This window comes from Fusarium mangiferae (genome assembly GCF_900044065.1).
Source record: "Fusarium mangiferae strain MRC7560 genome assembly, contig: FMAN_scaffold005, whole genome shotgun sequence".
NCBI lineage: Eukaryota > Fungi > Ascomycota > Sordariomycetes > Hypocreales > Nectriaceae > Fusarium > Fusarium mangiferae.
Window position 1 is genome coordinate 166,895 of NW_024573925.1, and position 26,399 is coordinate 193,293.

General features: G+C 49.2%; 12 protein-coding genes across 12 annotated transcripts; 7 read left to right on the forward strand and 5 right to left on the reverse strand.

The window, feature by feature from the left end:
• Positions 1–12: 12 nt before the first annotated feature.
• On the reverse strand, positions 13–1,108 carry FMAN_06978 (uncharacterized protein; the record flags this gene model as incomplete). The annotated part of the gene is made up of 2 exons (XM_041830548.1): positions 13–632; positions 691–1,108. 2 exons carry the CDS (start codon positions 1,106–1,108, stop codon positions 13–15), a joined length of 1,038 nt encoding a protein of 345 aa, XP_041681200.1.
• A 423-nt stretch (positions 1,109–1,531) lies between these two features.
• FMAN_06979 (uncharacterized protein) lies at positions 1,532–3,469 on the forward strand (the record flags this gene model as incomplete). Its single annotated transcript, XM_041830549.1, has 5 exons — positions 1,532–2,385; positions 2,437–2,533; positions 2,720–2,991; positions 3,039–3,361; positions 3,444–3,469. 5 exons carry the CDS (start codon positions 1,532–1,534, stop codon positions 3,467–3,469), a joined length of 1,572 nt encoding a protein of 523 aa, XP_041681201.1.
• Positions 3,470–3,659: 190 nt separating this feature from the next.
• Positions 3,660–5,084, reverse strand: FMAN_06980 (uncharacterized protein; the record flags this gene model as incomplete). Its single annotated transcript, XM_041830550.1, has 2 exons — positions 3,660–4,984; positions 5,042–5,084. The coding sequence occupies 2 exons, from the start codon at positions 5,082–5,084 to the stop codon at positions 3,660–3,662; spliced, it is 1,368 nt and encodes a 455-aa protein (XP_041681202.1).
• A 595-nt stretch (positions 5,085–5,679) lies between these two features.
• On the forward strand, positions 5,680–7,605 carry FMAN_06981 (uncharacterized protein; the record flags this gene model as incomplete). The annotated part of the gene is made up of 3 exons (XM_041830551.1): positions 5,680–5,805; positions 5,863–6,260; positions 6,312–7,605. The coding sequence occupies 3 exons, from the start codon at positions 5,680–5,682 to the stop codon at positions 7,603–7,605; spliced, it is 1,818 nt and encodes a 605-aa protein (XP_041681203.1).
• A 539-nt stretch (positions 7,606–8,144) lies between these two features.
• Positions 8,145–13,163, forward strand: FMAN_06982 (uncharacterized protein; the record flags this gene model as incomplete). The annotated part of the gene is made up of 15 exons (XM_041830552.1): positions 8,145–8,279; positions 8,336–9,338; positions 9,401–9,634; positions 9,686–10,368; positions 10,426–10,588; positions 10,640–10,882; positions 10,928–11,126; positions 11,181–11,252; positions 11,302–11,352; positions 11,406–11,470; positions 11,529–11,713; positions 11,769–12,076; positions 12,170–12,379; positions 12,442–12,622; positions 12,696–13,163. 15 exons carry the CDS (start codon positions 8,145–8,147, stop codon positions 13,161–13,163), a joined length of 4,200 nt encoding a protein of 1,399 aa, XP_041681204.1.
• Positions 13,164–13,698: 535 nt separating this feature from the next.
• FMAN_06983 (uncharacterized protein) lies at positions 13,699–15,639 on the forward strand (the record flags this gene model as incomplete). Its single annotated transcript, XM_041830554.1, has 7 exons — positions 13,699–13,824; positions 13,870–13,940; positions 13,993–14,284; positions 14,340–14,411; positions 14,462–15,199; positions 15,249–15,353; positions 15,406–15,639. 7 exons carry the CDS (start codon positions 13,699–13,701, stop codon positions 15,637–15,639), a joined length of 1,638 nt encoding a protein of 545 aa, XP_041681205.1.
• A 31-nt stretch (positions 15,640–15,670) lies between these two features.
• FMAN_06984 (uncharacterized protein) lies at positions 15,671–16,921 on the reverse strand (the record flags this gene model as incomplete). The annotated part of the gene is made up of 1 exon (XM_041830555.1): positions 15,671–16,921. The coding sequence occupies one exon, from the start codon at positions 16,919–16,921 to the stop codon at positions 15,671–15,673; it is 1,251 nt and encodes a 416-aa protein (XP_041681206.1).
• Positions 16,922–17,289: 368 nt separating this feature from the next.
• Positions 17,290–18,668, forward strand: FMAN_06985 (putative acetyl-CoA C-acyltransferase precursor; the record flags this gene model as incomplete). Its single annotated transcript, XM_041830556.1, has 4 exons — positions 17,290–17,433; positions 17,489–18,126; positions 18,176–18,577; positions 18,629–18,668. The coding sequence occupies 4 exons, from the start codon at positions 17,290–17,292 to the stop codon at positions 18,666–18,668; spliced, it is 1,224 nt and encodes a 407-aa protein (XP_041681207.1).
• A 144-nt stretch (positions 18,669–18,812) lies between these two features.
• Positions 18,813–20,378, reverse strand: FMAN_06986 (uncharacterized protein; the record flags this gene model as incomplete). The annotated part of the gene is made up of 6 exons (XM_041830557.1): positions 18,813–19,027; positions 19,077–19,370; positions 19,424–19,928; positions 19,986–20,106; positions 20,158–20,189; positions 20,241–20,378. The coding sequence occupies 6 exons, from the start codon at positions 20,376–20,378 to the stop codon at positions 18,813–18,815; spliced, it is 1,305 nt and encodes a 434-aa protein (XP_041681208.1).
• A 375-nt stretch (positions 20,379–20,753) lies between these two features.
• On the forward strand, positions 20,754–22,584 carry FMAN_06987 (putative succinyl-CoA:3-ketoacid-coenzyme A transferase, mitochondrial precursor; the record flags this gene model as incomplete). The annotated part of the gene is made up of 7 exons (XM_041830558.1): positions 20,754–21,027; positions 21,074–21,268; positions 21,324–21,707; positions 21,762–22,103; positions 22,154–22,251; positions 22,305–22,344; positions 22,397–22,584. The coding sequence occupies 7 exons, from the start codon at positions 20,754–20,756 to the stop codon at positions 22,582–22,584; spliced, it is 1,521 nt and encodes a 506-aa protein (XP_041681209.1).
• A 100-nt stretch (positions 22,585–22,684) lies between these two features.
• On the reverse strand, positions 22,685–24,213 carry FMAN_06988 (uncharacterized protein; the record flags this gene model as incomplete). Its single annotated transcript, XM_041830559.1, has 2 exons — positions 22,685–23,977; positions 24,034–24,213. The coding sequence occupies 2 exons, from the start codon at positions 24,211–24,213 to the stop codon at positions 22,685–22,687; spliced, it is 1,473 nt and encodes a 490-aa protein (XP_041681210.1).
• Positions 24,214–24,591: 378 nt separating this feature from the next.
• FMAN_06989 (putative homogentisate 1,2-dioxygenase) lies at positions 24,592–26,302 on the forward strand (the record flags this gene model as incomplete). Its single annotated transcript, XM_041830560.1, has 3 exons — positions 24,592–25,524; positions 25,581–25,935; positions 25,986–26,302. The coding sequence occupies 3 exons, from the start codon at positions 24,592–24,594 to the stop codon at positions 26,300–26,302; spliced, it is 1,605 nt and encodes a 534-aa protein (XP_041681211.1).
• Positions 26,303–26,399: the final 97 nt, after the last annotated feature.

Below are 26,399 nucleotides of genomic sequence, written 5' to 3' on the forward strand. Positions count from 1 at the left end.
TTCTATCCCCGTTCACTTAGTATGAGCCTCAAGATTCAGGAGATCTTGTTTATCCCCAGTATACTGAACCTTCTTCATCCATTCCTTAACACTCTTGACACGATCCGGAACGATTCTACCTAGAAACTCAAAGTCTCTCTGAATCAATCCTGAGTTATCTCTGGGACTAGCCTTGTAAAGGTTCCACCAGTTTTTGAAGTTCTCCCCGTACGTCATGAGCAGCCCACTGTCATCCTTGACAGACTGGAAGCCGATCTTTGTATCTGGACCTTGGGGCAGGGCCTTCCAGGCGACAGAGTTCCAAATGTCAATGGGGACGTTGACAAATCGACTTTCTCTTCCACTGACCCTCTCGGAAGCTTTGGCAATATCATCGCCGGTTGCGAGAACAGTGGCAATGCCAAAGTCCAAATGGTTGGACTCTTCAGGGTGCTGGAGGGCCCAGTCGACGTATTTGCCAAAGTCGCCGAGGTGAATAAAAGGGATAGAACCATTGTCGAGAGGAAGTTGGAAGGTGAGTGAACCATCCTGTTCAATGGCGGGAGACATGACTGCAGAGAGGAGTTCCATGTATGGACCTGATTTGATGATAGTCCACTGCATTTTCACCTCTTTCTGAGCGTGGATCCAGTCTAATCAAAATGGTTAGAGGCAACCTTGTGGCAGTAAGAATGTTAGGAGACGGCTTACCTTGGATCCTTGCCTTGCCTTGATAATGTCCAACATAGAGATCAGGATCATAGTTTGTCTTGGGTCCAACCGAATCGAGACCACTGTAGATAAAGTGCTTGACTCCGGCTCTAGCAGACAACTCAAAGAGTCGAATTCCCCAATAGATCTCGGCTTGTTCTCCAAGTGCGAATCCATCGGTGTTCACCAGAACATAATCGACATCCGAAGCAGCTGCGAGAAATGCTCTGGTGTCGTAGCCAGTTGCGGCATCACTAACAGCGATCTTCACATTAGGCAGAGCCGCTAGTTCGACAGCCTTAGGAGATGTCGCGCTTCGGGTGAAAGCTGTGATTTTGTAGTTTCCAGTACTGGACAAGTGACGAAGAATCGCGCCGCCTTGAGCTCCAGTGGCACCGACGATGAGGATTGACTTCATGGTGAAAAGAGGATTCGAAGGTTTGTGAGTTAAAAGCCGTTTGTGATGCTGTGTGTTTTGTTGTAGGTTGAGTGTGATACTAAAAAGATGTTATTGCTGTAACAAGCGAAGAAAAGATCTGTTTATATATCCAATTGTACTCTATGTCACTTACATCGTACAACTCCTATCTACAGTGGAGCTTTATAAGCGGAGTGCTCACTAATATTCTGTTTAGTGATCACCTCACGATGCGACCCCAGGACTAAAACCCCGAAATGACCGCAGGATTTACCGCACTGCTCCAGACAACCAATAAAAAGCTTTAATAATACTTACTCATTATCCTCGCAGTATCGCAGTGCCGCCAAAGTACCGCAACATCCGCAAACGTGTCTGCTTACTATTCATAGTCCGCAGGTCACCATAACAGCACCGGCCACAATGTCGACTTCATTGCAACCGACGGTCAGATCTCGCGTCTCGTGTTTCCATTGTCGCGACAGTAAGCGACGCTGTGACAAGTCATTGCCTGCATGCCAGCTCTGTCGTCGCAAAGACCTAGAATGTCGCTATCCCCGGCGGCGCGGTCAGAGGGCCGCTTCACCGATTGATAATGCGCCTAATATAGATGACGCTGCCGCAAGGAGGAGCTCACACAACAGCAATCAAGATACGGTCCAATCCGAAAAGGCAGAAGAGCTGCGCAACGCCAGGGCCATTCATTTCCTGGCACCAGTCCTCTTTCGCGATCTCCATCTTCAACTGCCACGTATGGAATGGGATATGCCAGCTGAGATCGAAGTCCAACTTGGGGGTCGTCAGCAAATGCAAGCCACTACCAAAGCCTTTCTTCAGTTGACGAGGTCATGGATGCTTATAGTCAACGGGAAGCGCCATCTAGCCGCCGTCTTGAATCCGCTGGCCCCGCTACGGCGTCCAACTGCCCTCCTAGCTTTATGCATGAAGCTATGCTGCCTTTCAGTCGATGAAACAGAAGAAAAGCGCGTGCTATACGACCTTGTGAAGAAATTATATGCAGAAGTTGAGGCCCAGGAGGACTCGTGCGTTCAAGTCATGCAGGCGGCGGTCTTCATTGCAGTCTTCGAGATGGGCGATGCAATCTTCCCGGCTGCTTACCTGACTGTCGGTGCTTTGGCAAGGTATGGCATAGCTATGGGAATGGACAAGATCAACCAGGATGCACTAGGTACGAACTGCGGTGCAGCCATAGGCGCATCGTGGGCGGATATTGAAGAATTGAGGAGGGTTTGGTGGGGCACATTGATCCTCGATCGGTATGTCAATCGCTATAAACACTGCGTTTTGTGCTAATGCTCTGTACGAAGCTTAGTCAACGTGTCTCAACCTTCTCGTGGCTTAAGCACGGCTGATCCCTCATTCGAGGACTTTCTCCCCGTTGACGATGAAGTCTTTTACAAACAAGTATAAACACCCTTCCCCCAAGCAAGAAATCTTAGGGCCACTATCCTAAATGATGAGAAGATTAGGGTGAACTTAGTGTAACCTGAGGAGGCCTTTAGGTCATTTATGGTCATCATCTAGGATAAAAGCCCTTTGCCTTTCTCCCCTACCTACTTACGACGCCCGACTAACAAGATCTTCCAACAGTCGTCTTCGCCCGAATGTGCCACTCGCATATCTGAGGGGTTTACCTTCAAGATGGGGTCTTTCGCACGGTTATGTCAAGCCACCCATCTCATCAGCAAGTCTCTCGCATTCTGTCGCGTTGCTTCCAATAGCAGCGAAACCGTGTCACAGAACAGTCCGCCTGAGGAAGTGAGACAGCTCTGCCGCACACTGGAGTCCCTAGTCCGCGTCAACGAACTCGAAGTGACCAGTCGTCAGCTGGCTTTCTGTAGTCAAAGCTCTGTTTCGCACCTGTTAGCCACATCCGACCCTTTCAGCGAGGAATACTGACTTTGACGAGTGGGATTCTGCTACTGCAGCAGCACTATTGGCGACGCGCTGGCCACGAGTCGGAACATGATTCGACACCTAATATCTTCCCAGAAACAATCTCAGCACTCGAAGCTCTGGATCGCATCTCGAAGACCCTACGCGAAGGCGGCTACGACTTATGGCAACATCTTGAAGACGGGCGATGCTCTCTGTTCCTAGTTGAACTGGCCTACCAAGGCATGCTAGTTTTGTTACGAATGGGTGAAGTATGGCTTGCGGAAGACGTTCAGAGCAAGAAGGAATCTCTAGGCTGGCTTCTCTCGCACGTGGGGAAGCGGTGGCCACTCGTCGGTAAGATCATCATCCAGATAGTCTACTCCTTCGCTAATATCGACGCAGCCGTGTATGAGCGTATTTTGGAGGCGAAGGAAAGTATACTGGCTGTTGAAGATGCCTTAATGTAGCACATCAACCTCGCGAGCAACTTGAATGAACAGAATGCCTGTTTCTTTCTTCGAGGAGTCGGCGGAATAGTCGGGATCAAAATCGAAAATGTTGGTCGCGAAGGCGTGGTCAGATCATACATGTAATAATGGTATAAAACTCTCTTCGCTGACTTCCGCTATGCTAGAATGCAAATCTCGATATCCTACAGCTTCGATGCAATCCCCTTCGACACAGACTTATAGGTCTGCTCAAACCGCTCTCTCGTATCCTTGATACAATCATGCTCATAAATCATCTTCTGCACCTCCGGACTAACCCATCTATCCGGCACAGGCGCAGTCCCCGTCTTCGCAGCAGCGGCAAACTGACGATCCCGCTCCTCTCTAGCATTTCCAGCACCCAGATGCAAAGCCTTAGCAGATTGAACCGCCAAGTCTACTAAAGTCGATGTCCGAGGTTTTCGCAGAAGTTCATACACCTTCAATGTCTTTTCGATAGCTTCCCGGTCTGAGCCATCGCCTGGCATTAGATTCAACGCTTCAGCGAGCGTAGCTGCATCTTCGATTGCCATTGCAGCGCCTTGTGAGAGGTGGGGTAGTGTTGGATGGCATGCATCGCCAAGCATGGTAACTGCACCGCATGTCCATGTTGCTAGAGGCTCATGACAGCGCAGTTTCCACTCAACGACGTCTTCACCTGGAACAAGGTCAAGAAGCTGTTGAACGATGGGGTTGAAGTCTTCAAAGACCTGCTTCATGGCCTTTTTGCTTCCCTTGTTGGTCCAAGTAGCGTTGGTGGCGCCGGCGAAGTTCACATCAGGTTGAACTGAGGCAATGTTGAAGATGGAGTGGTTATGGATAGGATAGGCGATGATGTGTCGGTTTTCGCCTATCCACCTCCGGACGGTGTTGCTGTTGAGCATGTACATTAGGTACGGATGTGGTTCCAACAGTTCCCGGGGCAGAAGAATTCTGTAGGCTGCTGTTCCGGTCTCGAGAATGCCTGCTGCCAAATTCAGATGAGCGAGTATCGACTCCCTAACCTTTGACTTGATCCCATCAGCGCCAATGAGAATATCCGTCTCAATAATCTGCGGCTTCCCATTCTCATCTTTAACAATGAACTTGACCTTCCCCGGTCCGAAGTCCTCAACATACTGCAACGTCTTCTTAAAATGAAACCTGACCGCCGGCTCCGCTTTCGCAGCATCATAGATACCCTCAGCCAGCGAAGCACGATGACCTGCATAGTGGGGATACTCATACTTATCCCCTATATCAGTCATGGAAACGCGCACAAGAAGTTTATTTGACGCGCCATCGTGGATGACGACTTCCTCCACTTGTGTGGCTTCGTCTTTGATGGAGGATTTGGTCCAGACGCCGAGTTGGTCAAGGAGGCGGATCATGTTGGGGGCCATTTGGATGCCGGCGCCGACGAAGCCGAGGGCGGGTGCATCTTCGTAGACATGGATGTTTGTGAAGCCTTTCTTGGCAAACGCCAAGGCAGCAGCCAAACCTCCCATTCCTGGATGAAGAGTTAGTTTTCATTGGATGTAATTTGCATTGTTGAACGGGATCATACCTGCTCCAATAATGGAGACCCTGAGATCGGTTTTGTTGGTCATGGTGATATGCCGCGAGATAAGAGTGTGGGGAATGAAGTGTATATTTGCTGAATGTCTTAAGCCAAAACGAAAGTTAATTAATTCTCTCACGCCTTTTTATCTTCAAAACTATCTTGAGTTGTGACCTTGACCGTGATGATTTTCGCATAATGAAGAAACAGGGCTCAAAACCTCGGTAGACATATCGGCCGTCCCACATCGGAACCCCGCCGAGCGATCAAAGGTCGGCAATTGCCCTGTAATTAGATGTGTATATCAAATCACGGCTGAAACACAGCCCAACACCAAATCAAGAATGGCTTATTTCTGCTTTCAACGAGCTACAGGATATCACATGCAGGGGTCCAGGGTAGTCTCCCCGCACTCTGTCAAACTCTATCCCCACACAGCAAATCGAGAACCCCACAAGCGCTAGCGAACCCCACAAAGTTAAGGCATCGGCAGTTTAAGTCACTCCAAGTCCCGACTATTCCGTTGATAAGGTATAATAGGAAAACAGGGCCAAGCTCCTGAACATCTTCGCTAGGGGCAATACTACTCTGTTTCATCTGACATTTTTTTTTCTTCGCTAAGAAACCTCGGTTACGTGACCAACATGGCTCAGCCGAATACTTTATCGCCCGCCAAAGTCGAACTTGAGGATGATCCTCATCGTGCTGCGCTGGAGGATAATCCCACTACGCAGCCGAAAACGGGAGCCCGAGTATGGATTGCCATCTTTGTAAGAAAACCCCTGTGATCGTATAATCTCGGAATCGGAACTGATGCCGCTTAACAGTCAATGGCATTGTCCTTCGGACCAGCTGTTGGTCTTCCGTTCGTCTGCGTTGCTAGTATCGTTGTGCAGATCACGAATGAACTCGGCGATGCAAGTCAACTGCCGTGGGTCGTAGGAGCATGGTCTCTGGCAACAGCCTGCTCTTTCTCCCTCGGTGGTCCCTTTAGCGATATTTTCGGCCGCCGAAGCATTATCCTTGCAGGCCAAATCATCGTCTTGATCGGTAACATTGTGGGAGGAACCGCTCAGAACACTCAAAGCATAATTGCAGCCGAGACTCTGGTCGGTCTTGGTGCTGGTTTTGTGTTTGTGGCGTATGCAGGTGTACCTGAAATGCTTCCTAACAAATGGCGGTCTCTCGGCTTGGGTATTCTTGAGGGAGGAATTGCTCTTCCTTGGTGAGTTTGTTCAGATCCCAGCCATTCACTTGTACTGACACAGAGTTTCAGGGCCGTCGTGAGCGTTCTACTTGCCAATGCCATGTACAAGTACGCGACCTGGCGATGGCTCTTCTACCTCGCCATCATTGTCCAGGCCATCTCCCTGGTCGGTACAGCTTTGTTCTATTGGCCAACAACTCACCCCCAAGGAGATTTCGAGAAATCGCGCTGGACTCAGTTCCGTGAGATCGATTGGATTGGTCTTGGTCTGTTCACAGCCGGACTCGCCGTATTCTTGATCGGCTTGACCTGGGGCGGCACCACTTCTCATCCATGGAAGAGTGCCAGCACAATCGTGCCGATCGTTCTCGGACTGTTCACCATTGTTGCTGCTTTCATCTACGACTTTTTCATCGCCAAAGCTCCTATGTTCCCCCTCAGTCTATTTTCCACCATTCGCGGCTTTCTTCTTGTCATCGTTGTCTTGTTCATTTCGGGAATGAACTATAATTCCCTCTCTGCCCTACTGCCCCAAGGCTCTCTTTACATGTTTACCACTGACGGAATTGAGATTGGTGTTCTAGCCCTACCCAATACACTGATGCAAGGTGTCTGTGGTTTTCTTGTTCCCCTCTTCTCTCATAAGATCGGTCACATCAAATGGCAATTTGTCGCTGGCACAGCATTCCAGGCTATCTTCATCGGCGCCAGTGCCGCCACCGTCAACCCAAACCACAAACTGGCCTGGGCATTTGTACCAGCTTTTGGTGTCCCCATGTTCGTTCTTTGCACCATCTTGGGATACTCCATTGCTAGTCTACACGTGCCCCATTCTCACTTGGGTCTTGCCATGGGTCTTCTTGGTACTTTCCGATCAGCCGGCGGTGCGGTCGGAAATGCCATCTTCAACACCATCTTCCAGGATAAGTTCAAGACCTACTCTGGTGAAGAGATCGCTCGCGCTGCCCTCCAAAGTGGCCTCAACGCCACTGACCTAGGACTCATCATCCCGGGAACCATTCAGCATAACCTCGGTGTCCCTGGTGCCCTCGACGCCGTTCCCGGTATGTCACCAGAGATTCAGGATGTCCTTCGCCATGCAGTCAGACAAGCATACGGTCGCGCATTCCAGTTTGTGTTTTACATCACAATTGCATTCTCAACTGTTGCCGTCATTTGTGCCTTATTCGTGGAGGACCCAACTGCTTTTATGACAAATCATGTTCAGTCTGCTATGGTCGGTCGAGGTCACAGCGGCGTTGTTGATGAAGCTGCGCCGGTAACGAGTACAGATGACAAGCCCACTGAGAGCCACGATGAGAAGAGTGATGGCAATACTACAGGTGGAGTGAAGACGGCTTGAAACGTGAGCTGGAGAGATTGTACCATCGTCGGCTCTGCGACTAGTGTTCCTGACGTTCGTCTTTATTGTTGAATTCGGATGTCTTATTGTTATTTCCATAGCAGTACAGCCGATGTAATATTGACAGACAACTGCAATTTAAAATGGGTTCTGATATCATACAGCGCCATACCTATCTAAGAAGGTGGTAAACCTCACCGTTGTTGGTTACGCTCTCGTAGATTCAAAAGGCCCTTCTCTCTTGTGCTCCCTGCATCGTTGTACCCATCAGGAATTGATCCTGTTGGTCGCTAGAGGAGATAAGCCATATGGCGCAATCCTATGATCTGGCTGACCCACTATTACCTCTATTTTTACCGCCTCGTATCTGCATAGGGATCTGTTCGTCTCAATAGCAGTTAATGTCTCCTGTCCCCTCAGACATCGAAACGAATCTTTCAGGTTCCATTCAGCAACACCTTGAAGGGATCGCAGAATAATACATGTCCTCATTGCTAAGCATTTCCTCTGTCACGATCTTGTATTCCTACGCTCGTACCATGAATAACGACGTGATTGGCCTGGTCTCAGGCCTTTTCAACACGGCCTTTTCTGTCTTAATCCCGTTACGCCTATGGCGGCTTCGGAAAGAGCCTATAAAAGTCATCCCAGGATATTCTGGCTTCTCATCGCTGGTGCAGCTTCCCTCAATTCATGTGGCAATATGAAGCTGACGCCATATGCTGTATAGATAATAACAGGCCTGCTTCTCATGGCGAACTTTTATTCTTTGGCAACAGATATCTTGCAGAAAGATCGCTATCACTTTCTAGTGTCAATTTCCTCTTTCGTCGCTACAGCGCTTCTTTGCCCTCTGCTGTACCTGGAACATGTGCGCTCAACCAAACCAGCCGATCTCGCTGTTATCTTCTTGCTCGTATCTTTGGTGTGTGACTTGGGTTTTGCTATGCAAGAGGGTCTTGAGGAGTGGTTGGTACCGACCACCAAGAGTACTCTAAAGTTTCTTCTCATCGCCGCAGAAAGCCGAAGCAAACAAGGGATTCTCAAGAGTCCCTACTCTTCCCAATCTCCAGAACAGCTAGCAGGAATTCTAAGCAGAACATTCTTCTGGTGGATCAATCACATTCTCGCCTTGGGGAACCAGATCATTCTTTCCTGTGAAGATCTTCCTCCGATTGACCACCTCCTTTCTTCGGAGAAGCTCCGTCATGATGGCTTAAAGGCGTGGGACCAGAGGACCAGACCATTGACCAAGACAACACTACCCATCTGCCTCGTGAAGAGTATGCTACCTCAGTTCATGGTACCAGTTATCCTTCGACTATGCCTGATATTCTTTCGTTACGCGCAGCCGGCTCTCATTAGCTCAGCGGTTCATGAACTAAGCAGCCACTCCGAAGGAGGTAGGCTTATGCTGATCATGAAAGCCGCTGCGGTCTACTTCGGTTTAGCAGTTTTTGAAGCAGTATACCACCATCGGTTGAACAGACTCAGCGTCATGACCAAAGGGACACTCATCGGGCTTATCAATAACGCAGCTCTGCGGCAGTCATCAAGCAGCTATAACGACGGTATAGCCCTAACTTTAATCAGCACAGATACGGAGAGCGTGATGAGATTCGCGAGCATGTTCCATGAGACTTGGGCGCATGTACTTGAGGTCATAATCGGAATGGCAATGTTGGCTCGACAAATCCGCTGGGCCGCGCCAGTACCTCTAGTGATTATCTTCTGTGAGATCTCCAGATCAAATGTCGATTCGATAGAGGTAGCTAATGTAGTCTCTGTTCAACAGTTTGCTCTAGAATGAGTCGGTACCTGGCCAAAAACCTGCAAAGCAAGCAGAAGGCGTGGAATGAAGCGACACAGAGACGAATCTCGCTGACGGCATCTGCGCTCTCATCAATGAAGATGATGAAGATGCTTGGATCTTCCAGACAAACCGAAGCTTTGATTCAGAAGCTTCGGGCCCAAGAATTAGAGATGGCGAAAAAGGTGCGGTGGATGATGGTCGCGTATAACGCCAGTGGTGGGTTTTATGATGATTTTTTCACGGGTCTACCTCTGCTAACCATGATAGCCAATGCTCTCGGAATCTTCTCTCCTATACTAACATTTGTCATATTCGTGATGTATGCTAACCTACGTGGGTCGACTCTGGATGCCGAGACTGCATTTACGACAACAGCGCTTCTTGGGCTGGTGACCCACCCAGCAAATATGATCATGACTATTGTTCCCCGTGCCATTGGCTCTTTGGCTGCTTTCCGAAGAATCCAAGACTATCTCGTCCGGCCTGGTCGAGCTGATGAGAGACGTTTGCTCGAGCCAAGTACAAAGGACGATGATTCTTCATCAGCCATTTGCTTTGAAGGAGTCACTGTTCAGCCCCGTTCAGCACCCCGCCCAGTTCTCGAAAATATCAGTTTCGCCGTCAATGAGGGCACAATTTTCATATGCGCTGGAGCAGTTGGAAGCGGAAAGACAGTTCTCGCCCAGTGCATTTTAGGTGAAATCCCGACTTCGAGCGGGACAATCTCAGTTTCCACCAAGCGGATCGCTTACTGCGAACAAACGCCCTGGTTGCCGAGTGGAACTCTGAAAGAAGCAGTTTGTGGGTTCGGAAAGTTTGAGCACAATTGGTACAGGCATGTTGTCAAGCTTTGCTGCCTCGATGAGGATATTTTAGCCTTGCCACTCGGTAATGACACTGTCATAGGGAGTCGGGGCCTGAAGCTCTCTGGAGGTCAAAGACAGCGTTTGGTATGTACTCGGCTGTATCTCTATCTGTGAAGCTTTACGGTGCTGACCATAAACCAGGCACTCGCCCGTGCTTTATATGCTCGGTGCAAAATTGTGGTTCTCGACGACAGCTTCTCAGCTCTAGACCACAACACAGAAAGAAAGGTCGTTTCTAATCTTCTAGGGACTCAAGGACATTTCCGCAAGACAGGCACTACAGTCGTCTTAATTGCCAACTCGAGTGAGTGCCTAGTGATATGTTTCGCGAAGTATCGAAGCTCATCAATTTTAGCTAAACACTTTGACCTGGCGGACTCGTTGATCATTCTGGAGAGCGGAAGAGTCACCTACCAAGGGTCACCAATCGCAATTAATGAAGAAGCGGTGCATTTGCGTCACACGCATGCCAACGCTACAGTGGCTGAAGCCAACACAGGTCTTGTCGAAACCAACAAGACAATCCAGAGCCAAGCTCTCGAAGTAACTGAGGCTGTGGCTGATTTGGCTAGATCAACAGGAGACTTCACTCTATATGGTGATATTTTAACTCCAACGATGTGAAGGTCACTGACTGTTATAGGATATTACCTGAAAGCTGTTCATCCGCGTAATTTCTTCATACTACTCTCTTGTACAGCTTCATATTCATTCTTTGTGACCTTTCCACAGTATTGGCTGCAGAAGTGGACGGAATCACCAGGTTCACAGACGAAATTCTATATCGGAGGATACCTCATCCTTTCACTGTTAGCCTGGATAGCCACGAATGGGTCAATGTGGTAAGCCATTCGGCCTCTGAAAATACTCACATACGGCTAATGGTTCATTCGCAGGTCTACTCATATGTTGATTGCACCAACATCGGGTGTTGGACTCCACCGACGTTTACTCTCCACTGTATTTGGGTCTGTGCAGCATGACCATCATAGAAAGAGCCAGGCTAACTGATCCCAGCGCGCCATTGCTGTTCTTCTCAGTTACAGAGACGGGTTCAATACTGAATCGGTATCATACACCGTTTGCCTGTCATTGCTTATCGCTTGGCTGATGATTCTCAGGTTCAGTGAAGATATACAACTTGTTGACAAGAGCCTGCCTCCAGCAATTCTGTCTCTTTCCAACCGTCAGTACATCCAGACCTCAGGGCATATGCATTATGAGGCCTTTTTAACTGTTTCAAGAAATCTTCAAGCTTCTGGTGCAAGCCGCTCTCCTCTTCAATGCCCAAAAACTGCTGACTGCCACACTGCCGTTATGCGTTTTGATAGTCTATGTTGTGCAGCGGGTGTACCTGCGAACATCTCGACAACTTCGTCTGCTTCAACTAGAGTCGCAGTCTGCTGTCTACTCAAGCTTCCTTGAGTCCGTAAGTACCAGCAGCTACATTTTTATGGAACAAGGCTGATTGCCTCTATCAACAGGTCGAAGGTATCGTCAGCATCCGGTCGTTTGGCTGGGTGAAGCAAGCAGAGAGCAGTAACATGGACTGTCTCGATAAGTCCCAGCAACCAGCGTACATCCTTCTGTGCTTGCAGCTCAGGCTCAATATTGTTCTCGACTTACTCATTGCCACTATGGCAGTGATTCTGATCACTTTAGCAGTATTATTAGAGGGAAGCACAACAGCCGGACAGATCGGCATGTCTTTGAACATTGTCCTTGTTGCCAACTCAACGCTTTTATCACTTGTTACATCGTGGACGAATTTGGAGATATCTCTCGGTGCAATGTAAGTCCAAGTCCAGGACTTTGCCTAGCCGTCTGCAAGACTCTCATTGTCTTTGTTGAATATATGTAGTTGTTTACTGAAGTACCGTTACAGATCTCGTTTGAAGACGCTGGAAGAAGACACAGTAGCAGAAGAGCAGCCAGTGTCCGGAGCAATAGTCCCGGAGTCTTGGCCTTCACGTGGGGCGCTTCAGGTCCATGGTCTGTCGGTCTCTTACGAAGAGACACACGTGCCTGCATTGAAGAGCATCAACCTATCCATTGAGCCCGGTCGACATTTGGTGATTTGCGGCAGAACTGGCAGGTTTGTCCTCTATTTATAGCCCGTCTCTATCCTGTGGGGCTGCTGCTGACAAGCCTTTCTAGTGGGAAAAGCACTCTCCTCCTGGCCTTGCTCCGCCTTCTCGACACCCAATCGGGATGTATCGAAGTTGACGGTATCGACTTGAGCCTGGCCTCACTGTCAGTCATACGAGAACGATGCTTGATTATTGTCACGCAAGATCCATTTCTGCTCGCACAGGCCAGCCTTCGTTTCAACTTGGATGTGAGTAAACAATCGCGTGGAAACCTACGGGGGAACTTACATTAACGAAAAATCTTAATTTTTCTCTCTATAGCCTTCAGAGATTCTTTCCGACAGTGTCATCATGAAGGCACTTCAGCGAACTGGACTCTCTCGACATTTCGACACTGATCCGGAGGTACAGTTGGTAGACATCCTGGATGAACCTCTCAGTTCGCTGCCTCACATGTCAACTGGCCAAACGCAGTTATTTGCCTTGACTAGAGCTATCCTACGAGCAGAGCATTCTTCAGCCACGGAAGCAAAACCTATTCTTCTTCTGGACGAGGCAACATCATCGGTCGACGGGCTCACAGAGTCTACGATGCGGGACATCATTAGAGACGTTTTTACAAATAACGGACATACTGTGATTGAGATTACACATCGGTTGTCTGGATTCGAGGATGTCGCTAGAACTGGAGGAGAGAGTCGACAAGTGAGAGTCGTTCTTCTTTCGAAGGGGGAGATTCAGAGCCAGGGAAGAATTGAGGATATGCTCGACTTTGACAACGAGTCTTAGATAGACAGGGATAAAAATGGTAGCACTGACACCAACAGCTCCAAGCTGTATGCAAGTTGTTGGCCTGATACTTCGCGATAAAGACGGTCGTCTCCAAACAACTGCCCTTTTTATACAATGCATCCCCCAATGTCATCAACATTCCAAAAAGGGAAACAAAAGTGACCAAGAATGCCGCGATACCGCTTGCGGCACTGATTGTCGCAGGTGCCGCAAGGTCTAGAACCAGTAGCATCGTCATTCATTATCATGGGCTCGACCAGCCTATTTCAGCATAGCTCGATCGCCCAGCCGGAAACCGATGCCTGCTCGCACCCCGAATGATGATTGGCTCATGTCGTATCAGCGAGGTCGGAATGCTGCGACCGTCGGCTGGAAGCTTATCTTCAAGCGTTTGTCTACTAAGTTAGTGTCGGCCAACCCCGCATTCGCCGTCAACTAGTCGAGATACGAGAATGGGTTGGATATTTAATATGTCTCTATGTCCCGTTAGTCTTGGCGGTTTAGACACCTTCGATTTCACTGACCTTCAATCATGCCGCCTGAAGAGAGCACTTTGACAATTGATGTCCTGCCTCCGGGCACGCAACGCATCAATGACTTGCAAGCCACTAATATCGTGCTGGCTCCTCGGCCAACTTCAGATCCCAATCAGCCTCTGGTATGAGAGCCTGCTCAAACGATTGACATACTCTGACATTTTTAGAACTGGAGTACAATGCGTAAAACGCTACATATGGTCCTTCTTTCTCTTTACTCAATGATGATGTTCTGCATGTACGTCTTCAACCTCTCTCTATCCCCCAAACGCTAATCAACGTCATTCAAGTCCCTGCATGAGCGTCCCATTCTGGCAGAACTTCAACGAAGAGCTCGGCATGAGCTACGACATGTTGAACAATGGATATGCAGCAAACATGGCAGGTCTTGCAACTGGCTGCATCATCTTCATTCCCATCGCCCTCCGCATCGGCCGTCGACCGGTTTATCTCGTCACGTCGTTGATCATGTTTGGTGCTGGGGCGTGGCAAGCCGAGACGCACACTGTTGGAGATATGATTGGTATGAATACTATCGCAGGCATCGCTGGAGCTGTCAATGAGGCCCTGTTCCAGGTTACAGTAAGCTTTTACCAAGCTGGCGTAATGAGTTAGCTCATACTCATTGATATGGCAGGTAACCGAACTTTTCTTCGTCCATCAACGTGGTACAATGAATGGTATCTACTTTGGGATGGTCTTAGTAGGGGTGAGCAATCATATGATCCCTTCACAGCTGTCACTCTCTAACAGATACAGAATTACCTTGGACCTGTCTACGGTGGCCAAGTAGCCGTGACAATGGGCTGGCGATGGGCATGCTGGTCCGCCACCGTCTTTACCGGCATCGTCACTGTCCTCATGTTCTTCTTCCTCGAAGAAACAAAGTACATCCCTGCGCCTCTCAACGGCCACGACCCTCGAGTTATCGCATCCTCGCCTACCGATAACGAGTTCTCCAAGGTTAACAGCACCGCAAAGGCACCCCTGCCAAACGATTCACCAGCCAGTATCGACTCTATGGACCAGCAGAGTGATGCCGTTGAGATAGATCACAGCATTCCCATGAACTCTTACTGGAAGCGCCATGCACTTTTGACATTGGATAAACACGAGTCCACTCAGAAGCGAACGTTCTGGAGAGATATATACGAGCCTTTCCAGCTCCTTGCCACATTCCCTGCCGTCATGTTCGCCGCGTTACAGTATGGTTGGAGCATTGCCATGCTCGCCATTCTGGCAGTAACACAAAGTTCACTCTACTCCATTCCCCCTTATAATTTCACAACAGCTGGTGTTGGAAACATGAATATCCCTCCATTCATCGGCGCGATCCTGGGAGCTCTGTTCGGAGGACCGCTCGTCGACTGGTCGATTGTACAGATTGCGAAACGCCGTGGGGGTATTTACGAACCGGAGACAAGATTGTGGCTTTTCCTGATTCCTGGATTATGCATGACGATCGGATGTCTCATGTATGGGCTCACTATTGCCAAGGTAAGTTCTATTTAACATTCAACAACCTGAACATACTGACAATCTGTAGGGAATGCCTTGGATCATCAACGCTGTAGGCTCAGGCTTCATCGGTTTCGCCATTGGAGGTGGAGGAGACATGTCCCTCACATTCCTTCAAGATTCTCACGAGCATGTAAGCTATTCCAACTCTAATCTTCCTGCCATTGACTAACCTTCTCTCAAAGATTATAGGCCCTGCTCTGACAGGCGTTGTTTTCGTTCGTAATGTCATTGCGACAGGCCTAGTCTTTGCCGTCACACCTTGGATGGAAGGTATGGGCGTGTACAACATGTACGTGGTCTTGGGCTGCATTTCTACTGCCATCGCTTTGACTTGTGTGCCCATGGTAATCTGGGGTCGTATGTTCCGGGTTCGGTTGGCGGGCAAGTATGAGTACTTTACCAATAGGCAGTATTAGATTGAAGCATGTAGATATTTAGATACAAGTCTTATCGTCTTTTGACGCACATGCTAAGTATCTCCATAACCTGACTAGCCTCCGTGATGGGGAATGCATTTGTTTGGATCCAGATATCGTCCAGACTGTTCCGAGCAAGGACCTCAAGCTTATCCTCCCCTACCCCCACTTCTTCAAGCGATCGAGGCATACCCAGGGCAGAAATAAACACGTCCAGGATATCGGCCAGACTTACGGCGCTCTTATCAAAACCCTTCGCCTGTAACAGCTGCTGAACCTCATCCTGTTCGAGCAACAAGTCCCTCACAACTTCCTGTCTCTCAACGTTTGCCTCTTTGTTGTAATTGAATCTGCACACGGCAGGTAAGAGTATACAGCTCGTTTCACCGTGGCCAACTCCAAGAGGTCCAAGTTGATGTCCGATAGCATGACTCGCACCGAGTGGAACACCACTTGACACGGCACACATAGACGAGACAACCCCCCGATGGCATAGATGTCGCGCTTGCAGAGACTTTGGATCCGCCTTGCTTGCCAATAGACCACTAACAAGTTTCACAAGACCCTTTTTAGACCATTCATCAGCTTTATCGTTTGAGACAAGCGAGCAGAGCGTTTCAACGCAATGATCAACAGCACGGATACCTGTGCTAAGCCAAACCCACTCGGGAGTTGTAAGGCACAGCTCTGGATCTTGGATGACGAGTTCTGGATCGACGCCCTCGCAGTGAAAGGTTCTCTTTGCATGGCCTCGGGATTCTGTTCCTCCGGCGATGGCTTGAAACTCTCCCCCAGACAGCGATGTCGGGATATGGATTAGGGGAATAGTTGGGTTGGATATGTTGTTTCGCAACGCAGGATTGCTCTTTGGCGTTCCCCACAGAGTATCCATTTCCTTCTCCGTTGTGACCGAGTTGGCTAAAGCGAGCCTCACCAATTTGGCGGCATCTGTCAGACTGCCAGCGCCCAATGTCACGAGGCAGTCGATGTTGAGCTTTGAAGCATCATTGACGACTTCGAGAACTTGCGCAATTGGAGTATGTGGATTGACCCCGATTCTGACACCGACAATCCTGCTATCAAGTGCCGAACGAAGCTTTTCAAGCGCGTCTGTAGACTGTGCCAATGACTTGGAACAAACCACGTACACCCTAGAGCAGGAAAAAGTATCGCGACAGTGACGTAAGCAGGCCTCGGGGAATTTGAGCCCGTATGAGACTTTGGGCGTCTCTCGACCTTCGTAGGCTGGATAGCAGACTTCTTTTCCGAACGCGAAACTCATGATTGTTTGCAATTATGGTGTCTGACACCGTGGAAAGCTGCTCAGTGTGCAAAAACTCAATCGAGGACAAGAATACAGGGTACGGTAGAGATCCCCTCTCGCTGAAGTGAGCTTAGCGCACGCATGGCAAACGCGTTCCACTTCCCCCACATGGAACGCGCGTGACGCGTGCGAACTCTTCTCCACATCAGCATGGGGAGCTCCACGTACGGAATTACGGATATAGACTGTAGACATGATGTGGGACGCCAGAACAGGGATAGTGCCCAAGTCGCCAAGCAAGGCATCACCAAGACCATGGACCTGAGCTTCAGGAGGGAGTACCTTGTTGCAGTTGGACACACACCAAGTAAAAGAACAAAAGAGCAATGGCGAGTGTTACAAGGCGTTTGAAAGCACTGTCGACCAAGTCACCAAGTGATATAGTCATTTTATCAGCTGTTCGCAGTCCCATCACACGAGCGTTCAAAGGCGGTTTCAAAGATGCGTGGCCAGAAGACATTTTGGCGCCGGTACGTTGATCTCATCATATTTGATCGCAGGCGCTGTGGCTGATATACCCTCTAGGTTATGGCCGAGGCGGCACTGCGGGCTAAGATCCAGACAGGAGACGTCCAAGATGTTCTGATAGGGAATGTCCTCGCAGAGCTAGGTTTTGCCAAAACTGGTAGAATGGCGCTCTTACACGCTGGGTTCCCTACATCAACGACATTTCACACGGTCAATCGTCAGTGTTCGAGTAGTCTGCAAGCTTTAACTCACATGGCGCATGCAATCCAAGCGGGTCAGATCGACGTCGCTCTCGCTGGAGGCGTCGAAAGCATGTCGAAGACCTACCAGTCTCGAGGAATACCTCAAGACGTGGGTCCAACTCTGCGTAACACCAAGGTCAAAGCAGCTGCCGATTGTCTCATGCCCATGGGCCTTACATCAGAGAACGTTGCGAGGAGATACGGAGTTGATCGCAAAATGCAGGATGAGTATGCTCTTTTGAGTCATACTCGTGCGAATAAGGCACTTGCAGCGGGTCGATTTGATGCGGAGATAGTGCCGATTGAGTACACGGCGTATAATAGCGAAGATGGAGAAACATCGCAAGTTCGTGTTGCTGCAGATGACACTATCCGACCAAACGTGACGTTGGACAAGTTGGCCAAACTTAAGCCAGCATTTCTGGAAGACGGTGGCAGCACTGCTGGAAACTCGTGAGCATCGTGCAACCTATACATTACTAGCTCTACTGATCACCTGCAGGTCCCAGATATCTGACGGTGCATCAGCGGCCATCCTCGTCCGTCGCTCATGGGCAATAGAACGCGGCCTGAAACCTGTAGCTCGATTCCTCGGAACCCAAGTCGCAGGCTGCGAGCCCGACGAAATGGGCATGGGACCCGTCTATGCCATTCCACGACTGTACAAACATGTTGGTATAGAGCAGAAAGACGTTGGTGTTATCGAACTCAATGAAGCATTTGCGAGTCAGACTCTGGCGTGCATTAATAAACTAGGTTTTGATGTCGATAGGGTTAATCCAAATGGTGGTGCTATCGCTATTGGCCATCCTACTGGAGCGACTGGGACGAGACAGCTTGCGACGCTGATTGCCGAGCTTGGGAGACGGGGGGAGGAGATTGGTGTTATTAGCATGTGTGCTAGGTAAGAGCGTCCATATTGCCTTGATCGAGTGGATGCTAACAGGTTATTTAGCACCGGAATTGGTGTTGCATCCGCCATAATCATGGAGTAGTTCAATAAGACATTTCAGCTGCCATGCAATCACTTTGCTCGCACCTTGTAATTACTAAGTTTATGTAAATGATCGTAAGCGTGATAGACAAAGTGTTGAATAGAAATGATAAACAATTATTGCTACAGTATATATAAACTCTAATTATCCACCGACGGCCTTCTTCTCTCTGAGCCTTTCGATCTCAGCTGCGTCCAACCCCAGTACGTCTCTCAATACTTCATCGGTATGCTCACCCAGTAACGGTGGCGGCGTCCTGATCGAAGGCTGGGTTCTGGAATACTTGACAGGGCTGTTAAGCACTTTCAACTGGCCACATGCAGGATGTTCAATCTCTTTTATCATGTCTCTCGCGACAACTGATAGCTATGGTCAGAGTCGTAACACTAGCAAGTGAGGGTTGCTTACCGTGTGAGTGCTCCAGCGTGTCCTTGATATCGTTGATCTTGGCATACGCGAGACCTGTATCCTCAAAGATATCGAGCCATTCTTTCGATAGCTTGGAACTCGTAATGTCTTCGATCATACGCTCGAGTGCATCCCTATTCGCTACTCGCACTGAGTTTGTAGAGAAGCGTTCATCGGTTGCCCAATCGTCTTGACCGAGACATTTGCACAAGACGCCAAATAGTCGGTCATTGGCACCGCCGATCAAGATGTCGCCGTCTTTGGTACGGAATGCGCGGTATGGGACGACGGATGCTAAGTGCTCTCGTCAGTTCGAGGTACTGGTCTTTCTACGGGGAGCGACTCACGATGTGATGTTCCATATCGTCCGCCATCTCTCTTTCCCGTCACCAACACAGATTGCGCCATGTTCGCTAGGGTCGCAACTTGACAATCGCTCAAGCACACATCCAACGCCTGTCCTTGCCCCGAGTGACTCCTCTCGATAACAGCTGCAAGAATGCTATTAACCGCATATAACCCAGTAGTTAGGTCAGTCACCGCAACGCCGACTTTGACCGGTGGTCCATCGCGTGGACCCGTGATGTGCATCAGACCCATTTCAGCTTCGACCATGACATCGAAACCTGCACGACTACTGTACGGACCTGTCTGACCATACCCAGTTATACTCGCGTAGATAAGCCGAGGGTTCGTCTTGGCAAGGGTGTTATAGTCGAGTCCGTATTTCTTTAGAGTTCCGGGCAGGTAGTTCTCGACGATGACATCAGCTTTGGCGGCGAGCGTTTGGATCAGTTTCGCGCCTTCCTTTTCTTTGAACGAGACTGCTACAGATCTCTTGTTTCGGTTCACCTTTAAAACGCGTGATAAGCATGGAGTTTTCACCAAAGTCCAGACAGCGACACTTACTGATAGATAATACGCACTTTCGCCCTCGCCGCCTCGTCCATCTTTATAAGGTGCAAATGGAGGTCCCCATGCTCTCGTATCATCGCCTCTTGTTGGATGTTCGATCTTGATGACTTCGGCTCTATCGAAACGTCAGAAATGGGATGTATTCGACAAGCGAGTTGCTGCGAACCCTAGATCGCCGAGAATTTGAGCGCAGTATGGCTCTGCAGTGTTAGCGCCAGCTCAGATACTGCCCGCAAATTATAAACTTACCCCAGCGAGGACTCGAGATATGTCCAAGACTCTGATTCCAGTCAGAGGCAATCTTGGAGTGGCCGCTGTCGCGTTGCCTCTCCTGCTCAATGCTGAGCGCCAAAGCGGGGCAACAGATGTTCTTCTCATAGCCAACATGGCGGTGAAGTCATAACACTCACTTCAATATCCACGAGGCGTCGAATTGGCGAAATATTGAAGCTGAGTCAATGTGTATAAAAGTAACCGTATACTGTTCTTTTGGATGTATAACCATTTCGCCTCGGCATTTCTGGTGTTACAGTCCCACATACGGCAGCAGTAATATTTCGCATGTGGGGTTTACGCAGTGACGCTACTGTACCCTTGTCCATGATGGGAACATTCATTTACAACAAGGCAATTGACTCATGAGAGAGACAAAGTTTGTATACCACTTGGCTTTTCTGTGAGTTCAATCCTTCGGCACACAAACTGAACTTGACGTTCCGATACGCTTCACGACCGTTGGGCTTGCTTTAACTGAGAACCATGATGAGCTCAGCGTTCCGTGCACAGGCTCCAACCCGCCTGTGGACTTTTGCACAGCGCAGCTTCTCGACTTCCACCGCATTACGAAGGATCAACAAGATCTGTGCCTCCGAAAACGATGCTATTCAAAAAGTAAAAAGCGGATCGACCGTTCTTGTCGGAGGCTTTGGTTTTTCTGGCGTTCCTGAATCGCTCATTGAAGCTGTTGCCGCCCGCAAGGATCTCAAAGATCTGACCGTTGTCTCAAATAATGCGGGCATGCCTGGTGTCGGACTTGGTACGTGCGCTGACAACGCTGGTGATCACCAAGCTAACGTCGGCAGGCCGATTGCTGGAAACCCGACAGATCAGTAAAATGATAGCGTCTTATATCGGAGAGAACAAAGTTTTTGAGAAAATGTATCTCAGTGGAGATCTAAGTCTCGAGTTGATACCGCAGGGAACGATGGCCGAGAGATGCGCATCTGGGGCAGCGGGTGTACCAGCATTCTATACCCCAGCGGCGTATGGCACTGTTGGTAAGTCTATCAAACACTGCTTAGCGGCAAGCTGCTAAAATCTTTGTCTGTCCAGTACAGACTGGCGAATTACCTGTCCGGTACAATAGAGACGGGTCTGTAGCGCTCATGTCACGGCCTCGAGAAACGCGCGAGTTTCACGGCAAGAAGTACATACTTGAAGAAGCGATCTTTGCCGATGTTGCTTTGGTCAAAGTTCACAAGGCCGATAGGCTGGGCAATTGTACATTCCGGAAAGCCCAAAACAACTTCAATGAAGCGATGGCGAAAAATGCAAAGTTGACAATTGTTGAGGCTGACGAGATCGTTGACGTTGGACAATTGAATCCCGAGAGTGTTCATATCCAAGGAATTTATGTTGATGTTATCATCCAGAGCACGAGGCCGAAGAAGATTGAGAAGTTGACGTTTGCCAAAGATGCCAAGAGTGAAGGCAAAGGTATGTGGATCCCGATCTATTTCTTACACTGATCTAGCTTATTGATGATTACAGTCACGAGTGCGAACCAAAGGCGGGAACGTATCATCAAGCGAGCTTCAAAAGAGCTAAAAGACGGTATGTACGTCAATCTCGGTATCGGAATGCCACTCGCGACACCAGGCATGCTTCCAGAAGACTTGGAAGTCATTCTTCAGTCCGAGAATGGCATCCTGGGAATGGGCAGATATCCAAACCCTGGTGAGGAGGATCCAGATCTGATCAATCCTGGCAAAGAAACGGTGACGCTCAATCCTGGTGCATCGACGTTCGGGAGTCATGAGAGTTTTGGTATGATTAGAGCTGGGAAGATTGACTTGACTATGCTTGGTGCACTGCAAGTCAGTCAATATGGAGGTATCTATTTTCATTCCTTCACGTAAAGCGACTGAGACTGACTTGTAAAGACTTGGCCAACTTCATGCTACCTGGAAAGGTGAAGGGCATCGGAGGTGCCATGGACCTGGTTGCTAGCCCAGAGAAGACCAAGGTCATCATCACCATGGTACGTCATTTCTTGTCTTAGATCAGATTTTGGAGACAGACTAACACTCCCAGGAACATGTTGACCGCAATGGAAATCCAAAGATCCTGGAAGGTAAGTCTGACGCTGCGATGAACAAGCCAGAGTTGCTGACGCCCACGGATAGAATGCACATTCCCGCTCACCGGTCCTCGATGTGTTTCTAGAATCATCACCGACTTGGCCGTTTTCGATTGCACACCTGAGGGTCTGGTGCTCAGGGAGCTGGTGGATGAGGTTGAATTGGACGAGCTCAAGAGCAAAACGGGTGCGGCATTCAGGATCGCCGATGACTTGATACCGTACCAGACTTAGCTTTGAAGGTAATAGTCAACGTACCATTAATAAAACCATCGTCAATTCAAACGCAAAGACCAAATCGATGATATTCTATTGATGTATATGTAATAAGGTTTTATGATGCATTCTCCGCCAACGTATCATCAACCATACGCTGCGCCGATCCCAAATAATTAATAGGATCACAGAGCCTTTCCAGATCACTCCAAGGCAGATGTTTAGTTACCCTCTCATCCTTCTTCAACGTATCAAGCAGCGTGCCTCCATCCTTATTCTCGATGGTCACTTTACAAGCCTCGTACACAATATCATGCGCATCCTGTCTTCCCACATACTTCGCCAACGCCATCATCAACGCCTCACCAACAATAAGTCCCCTTGTAGAAGCGAGGTTAGCCGCCATACGCTCCTTGTCCACAACAAGGCCAGCAAGCGCAAACTCAGCTTGGTGAAGGGCTCCGACTGCTATGACGAAGCTTTCGGGTATGGCTACCCATTCTAGATGCCAAGGTCCTGATGCGCGTTCAAAGTCAGACACCATGCCGTCGAGAACGAGACTGGCGTTGGAGCGTAGGATTTTGGAGGCGGCGAGGATGACTTCGCTGGAGATGGGGTTGCGCTTTTGAGGCATTGTGGAGGAAGCGCCGCGGTGGGGGACGAAGGGTTCAGCGACTTCGCCGAGCTCGTTGGAGGACATGATGATTAGGTCCAGGGCGATTTTACCCAGGGAGCCACCGATGAGGGCTAGGAAGTTGGTCACTTCAGCGATACCATCACGGGCGACATGCCAGGTAATAGATGGGTTTTCCAGGCCGAGTTCCGCAGCGAGTTGCTTCCTCACATTGACGCCTTCTGGGCCATCACCGAGGGATGCCAAAGTCCCCGCTGCACCTCCATACTGAACAACAAGAGCACGACTCTTAAGCTGCTGAAGTCGCTCTCTGTGGCGATACAGACTTGATAGCCACACAGCGCATTTGTAGCCAAAGGTGACAGGCAGTGCATGCTGGAGATGCGTCCTTCCAGCCATGGGCGTATCACGATACGTAACAGCCAAGTCTTGCAAGGCATTTATAACGCCTGTCAACTTAGTCTCAACGATATCGAGACCAGACTTGATCTGTAAGACGCTTGCGGTATCCATAATATCTTGTGTTGTGGCACCCCAGTGCAGATACTTCCCAGCAGAGCCGCACATGTCACTCAGCTGACGTACAAGAGGAAGGATGGGATAGCCCACAACATCAGTCTCGTTGCGTAGCCGATCCATGTCGAGGCTGGTGGCATTGGCTTTGGAGGTGATGTCGGCGGCAGCATCGGCTGGAATGACATTGCACTGGGCTTGGGCTCGAGCAAGAGCAGCCTCGACGTCGACGCATCTGTTGATGTAAGCTTGGTCGCTAAAGATCTGTAAAGTCAATTAGTCAAATGCCAATGAATGAGAGGGTCGAGACGGTGACTTACATTTCGAATCTCGTCAGTACCGAACAAGTTCCGGAATATCACAGAGTCAATTGCGCTGACTGAGCCAATTGCGCGGCGCTGAACAAGCGTTGGCAGCTGTATACACGTATTCCAGCGGTGTGGATGACCTTGACGAGTGAGTTGGGTGAGTCCCCTGCAAGATTGGCGTGTGCGCAGCATGATTGGCAGTAGAAAGGAAACCCAATGGTAAGACTCTAGGCACAGTAACCAGGCAACTACCGTAATTTGATATTAATTGGCAGTCCCACACGTTGTAAATTAATTAAACATACGAGTTATCTTAAGGTTGAGGGGTAAGGATGATGCCTCTGAAGGTCTCATTATGTGGGAGCTCCATATCCCCACATGCGACGTCAGGTCTCCCACTTACTGGCCCATTCGTGCATCTGCCGTTCGGTAATAAACATGGGACTTATAGAACCTCTCTACTAACGTGTCCGGAGAATAAAAGGAAAATAAACCATTAGATTAGATTCAAAACATCTTCGACTTGAACAACCACATCAAACCCCTAAGAATTACACATCAAACATCAGCATGGTCGCCGCTATCAAGAGACGTGAGCCCGCCACAGATCCCCAGAAAGTCTTCCACTACACAGACCTCCAGCGCACCAAGCCCACCCGCGAGAATGACCCCTACGAGTACCAAGCAGGCTGGGGTAACCGCCATCAATCAGAGGTCATCCCCGGTACTCTCCCCGCCGGCCAAAACAACCCTCAAGACAGAGGCTTTGGTCTGTACACTGAGGGTATCACCTACTCTGCTTTCGCAGCTCCTCGCGGCCTCAACATGAGCACGTACATGTATCGTGCTCGACCATCAGCTGCTCATCAGGGTTATTCGAGTATTGAGACAAAGTCTCATATTGAGAACTGCTTTTTGTCGCTGAATCCTAAGGTTGAGCCTTTGTATCAGCAGGCTGAGTGGTCGCCTTTTCCATTGCCGAAAGATGATGAGACGATTGACTTTACTGATGGGTTGCATACACTTGCTGGAAGCGGTGATCCCAATCTTCGGCAGGGCATCGCTGTGTATGTCTATATTATCAATGCCTCTATGGTCAACAAGGCATATTGCAACACAGACGGCGACTTTCTTATCACTCCTCAACTCGGCATCATAGACATCCAAACCGAGATGGGCCGTCTCTTCGTCCAGCCAGGCGAAATTTGCGTTATCCAGCGTGGTGTACGCTTCCGAATCAATCTTGCAGACGGTGTGCCTGTTGCTCGTGGCCATATCGCTGAAGTTTGGGGATCTATGTGGGAGCTGCCTGATCTAGGACCTATCGGAGGACATGGCCTGGCAAACCCAAGAGACTTTCTATATCCTGTTGCTCATATCGATGAGGACCTCCATGTTCCTTTTAAAATTGTTGTCAAAAATAACGGAAAGCATGTTGCCATCAGTCAGGATCACAGTCCGTTTGACGTTGTTGCATGGCATGGGAATGCAGTTCCCTACAAGGTGAGCTACCAGCAAAGCGATACAAGTAAGCCCCATACTAACTACATAAACCACAGTACGACTTGACAAAGTTCGCATCTCAGAACAGCACCAGTATTGATCACACAGACCCAAGCATCAACACTGTTCTAACAGCAAAGTCATTTGACCCTCACGTCCCGCTCGCAGACTATCTCTGGTTCGGTCCCCGCTGGGACGTAGCGAGCAACTCATTGCGCGCACCTTACTATCATCGAAACAGCGCAACCGAGATGTTGGCTTGCATCTATGGAGCAGGTCTCGGTCGATCTGATGACTTCTTGCCCGGTGGCTGCAGTTACGAGGGTGGACATACTCCCCATGGTGGGTTTGGTGAAGAGTATATTACTGAAGCTATCTTGCAGCACAATGAACCACGTAGAATCTTGGAGAGTGAGTAATGAGCCGTGAGAGATATTATATAGTTACTGATTTGGGGACAGATCAAATGACCATCATGGTTGAGTCATCACGCACATTCCTGTTCACAGAGTATGCTCGAGAGATCTGTGGTGTTCTTCACAAACAAGCCACTGATTATCGAGTTTGGGATAATCTTCCCGATCGCTTCTCAGCACATCCTTTGACCAAACAGCTTCTTGAGCGTGTTGCAAAGGATAAGGTGAACCAGAAGAAGGCGGTTGACTACTATCATTCGGTTCAGTTGCTTGATGCCAAGGGTCAGCCTACGCAAGTCCTGCCCCATGAGACTAATGGCCATGCAAAGCTCAGCGCAGTCGATGCAGCGGTTTGGAACTAGGAGAACTTTGTGGATTTATCTTGAGCGAACATATGTCTTGTATTTGTATTTAATAGCGCTATAGGTTCTCGCGTTTGAATGGTATCTTGTCGTTCAG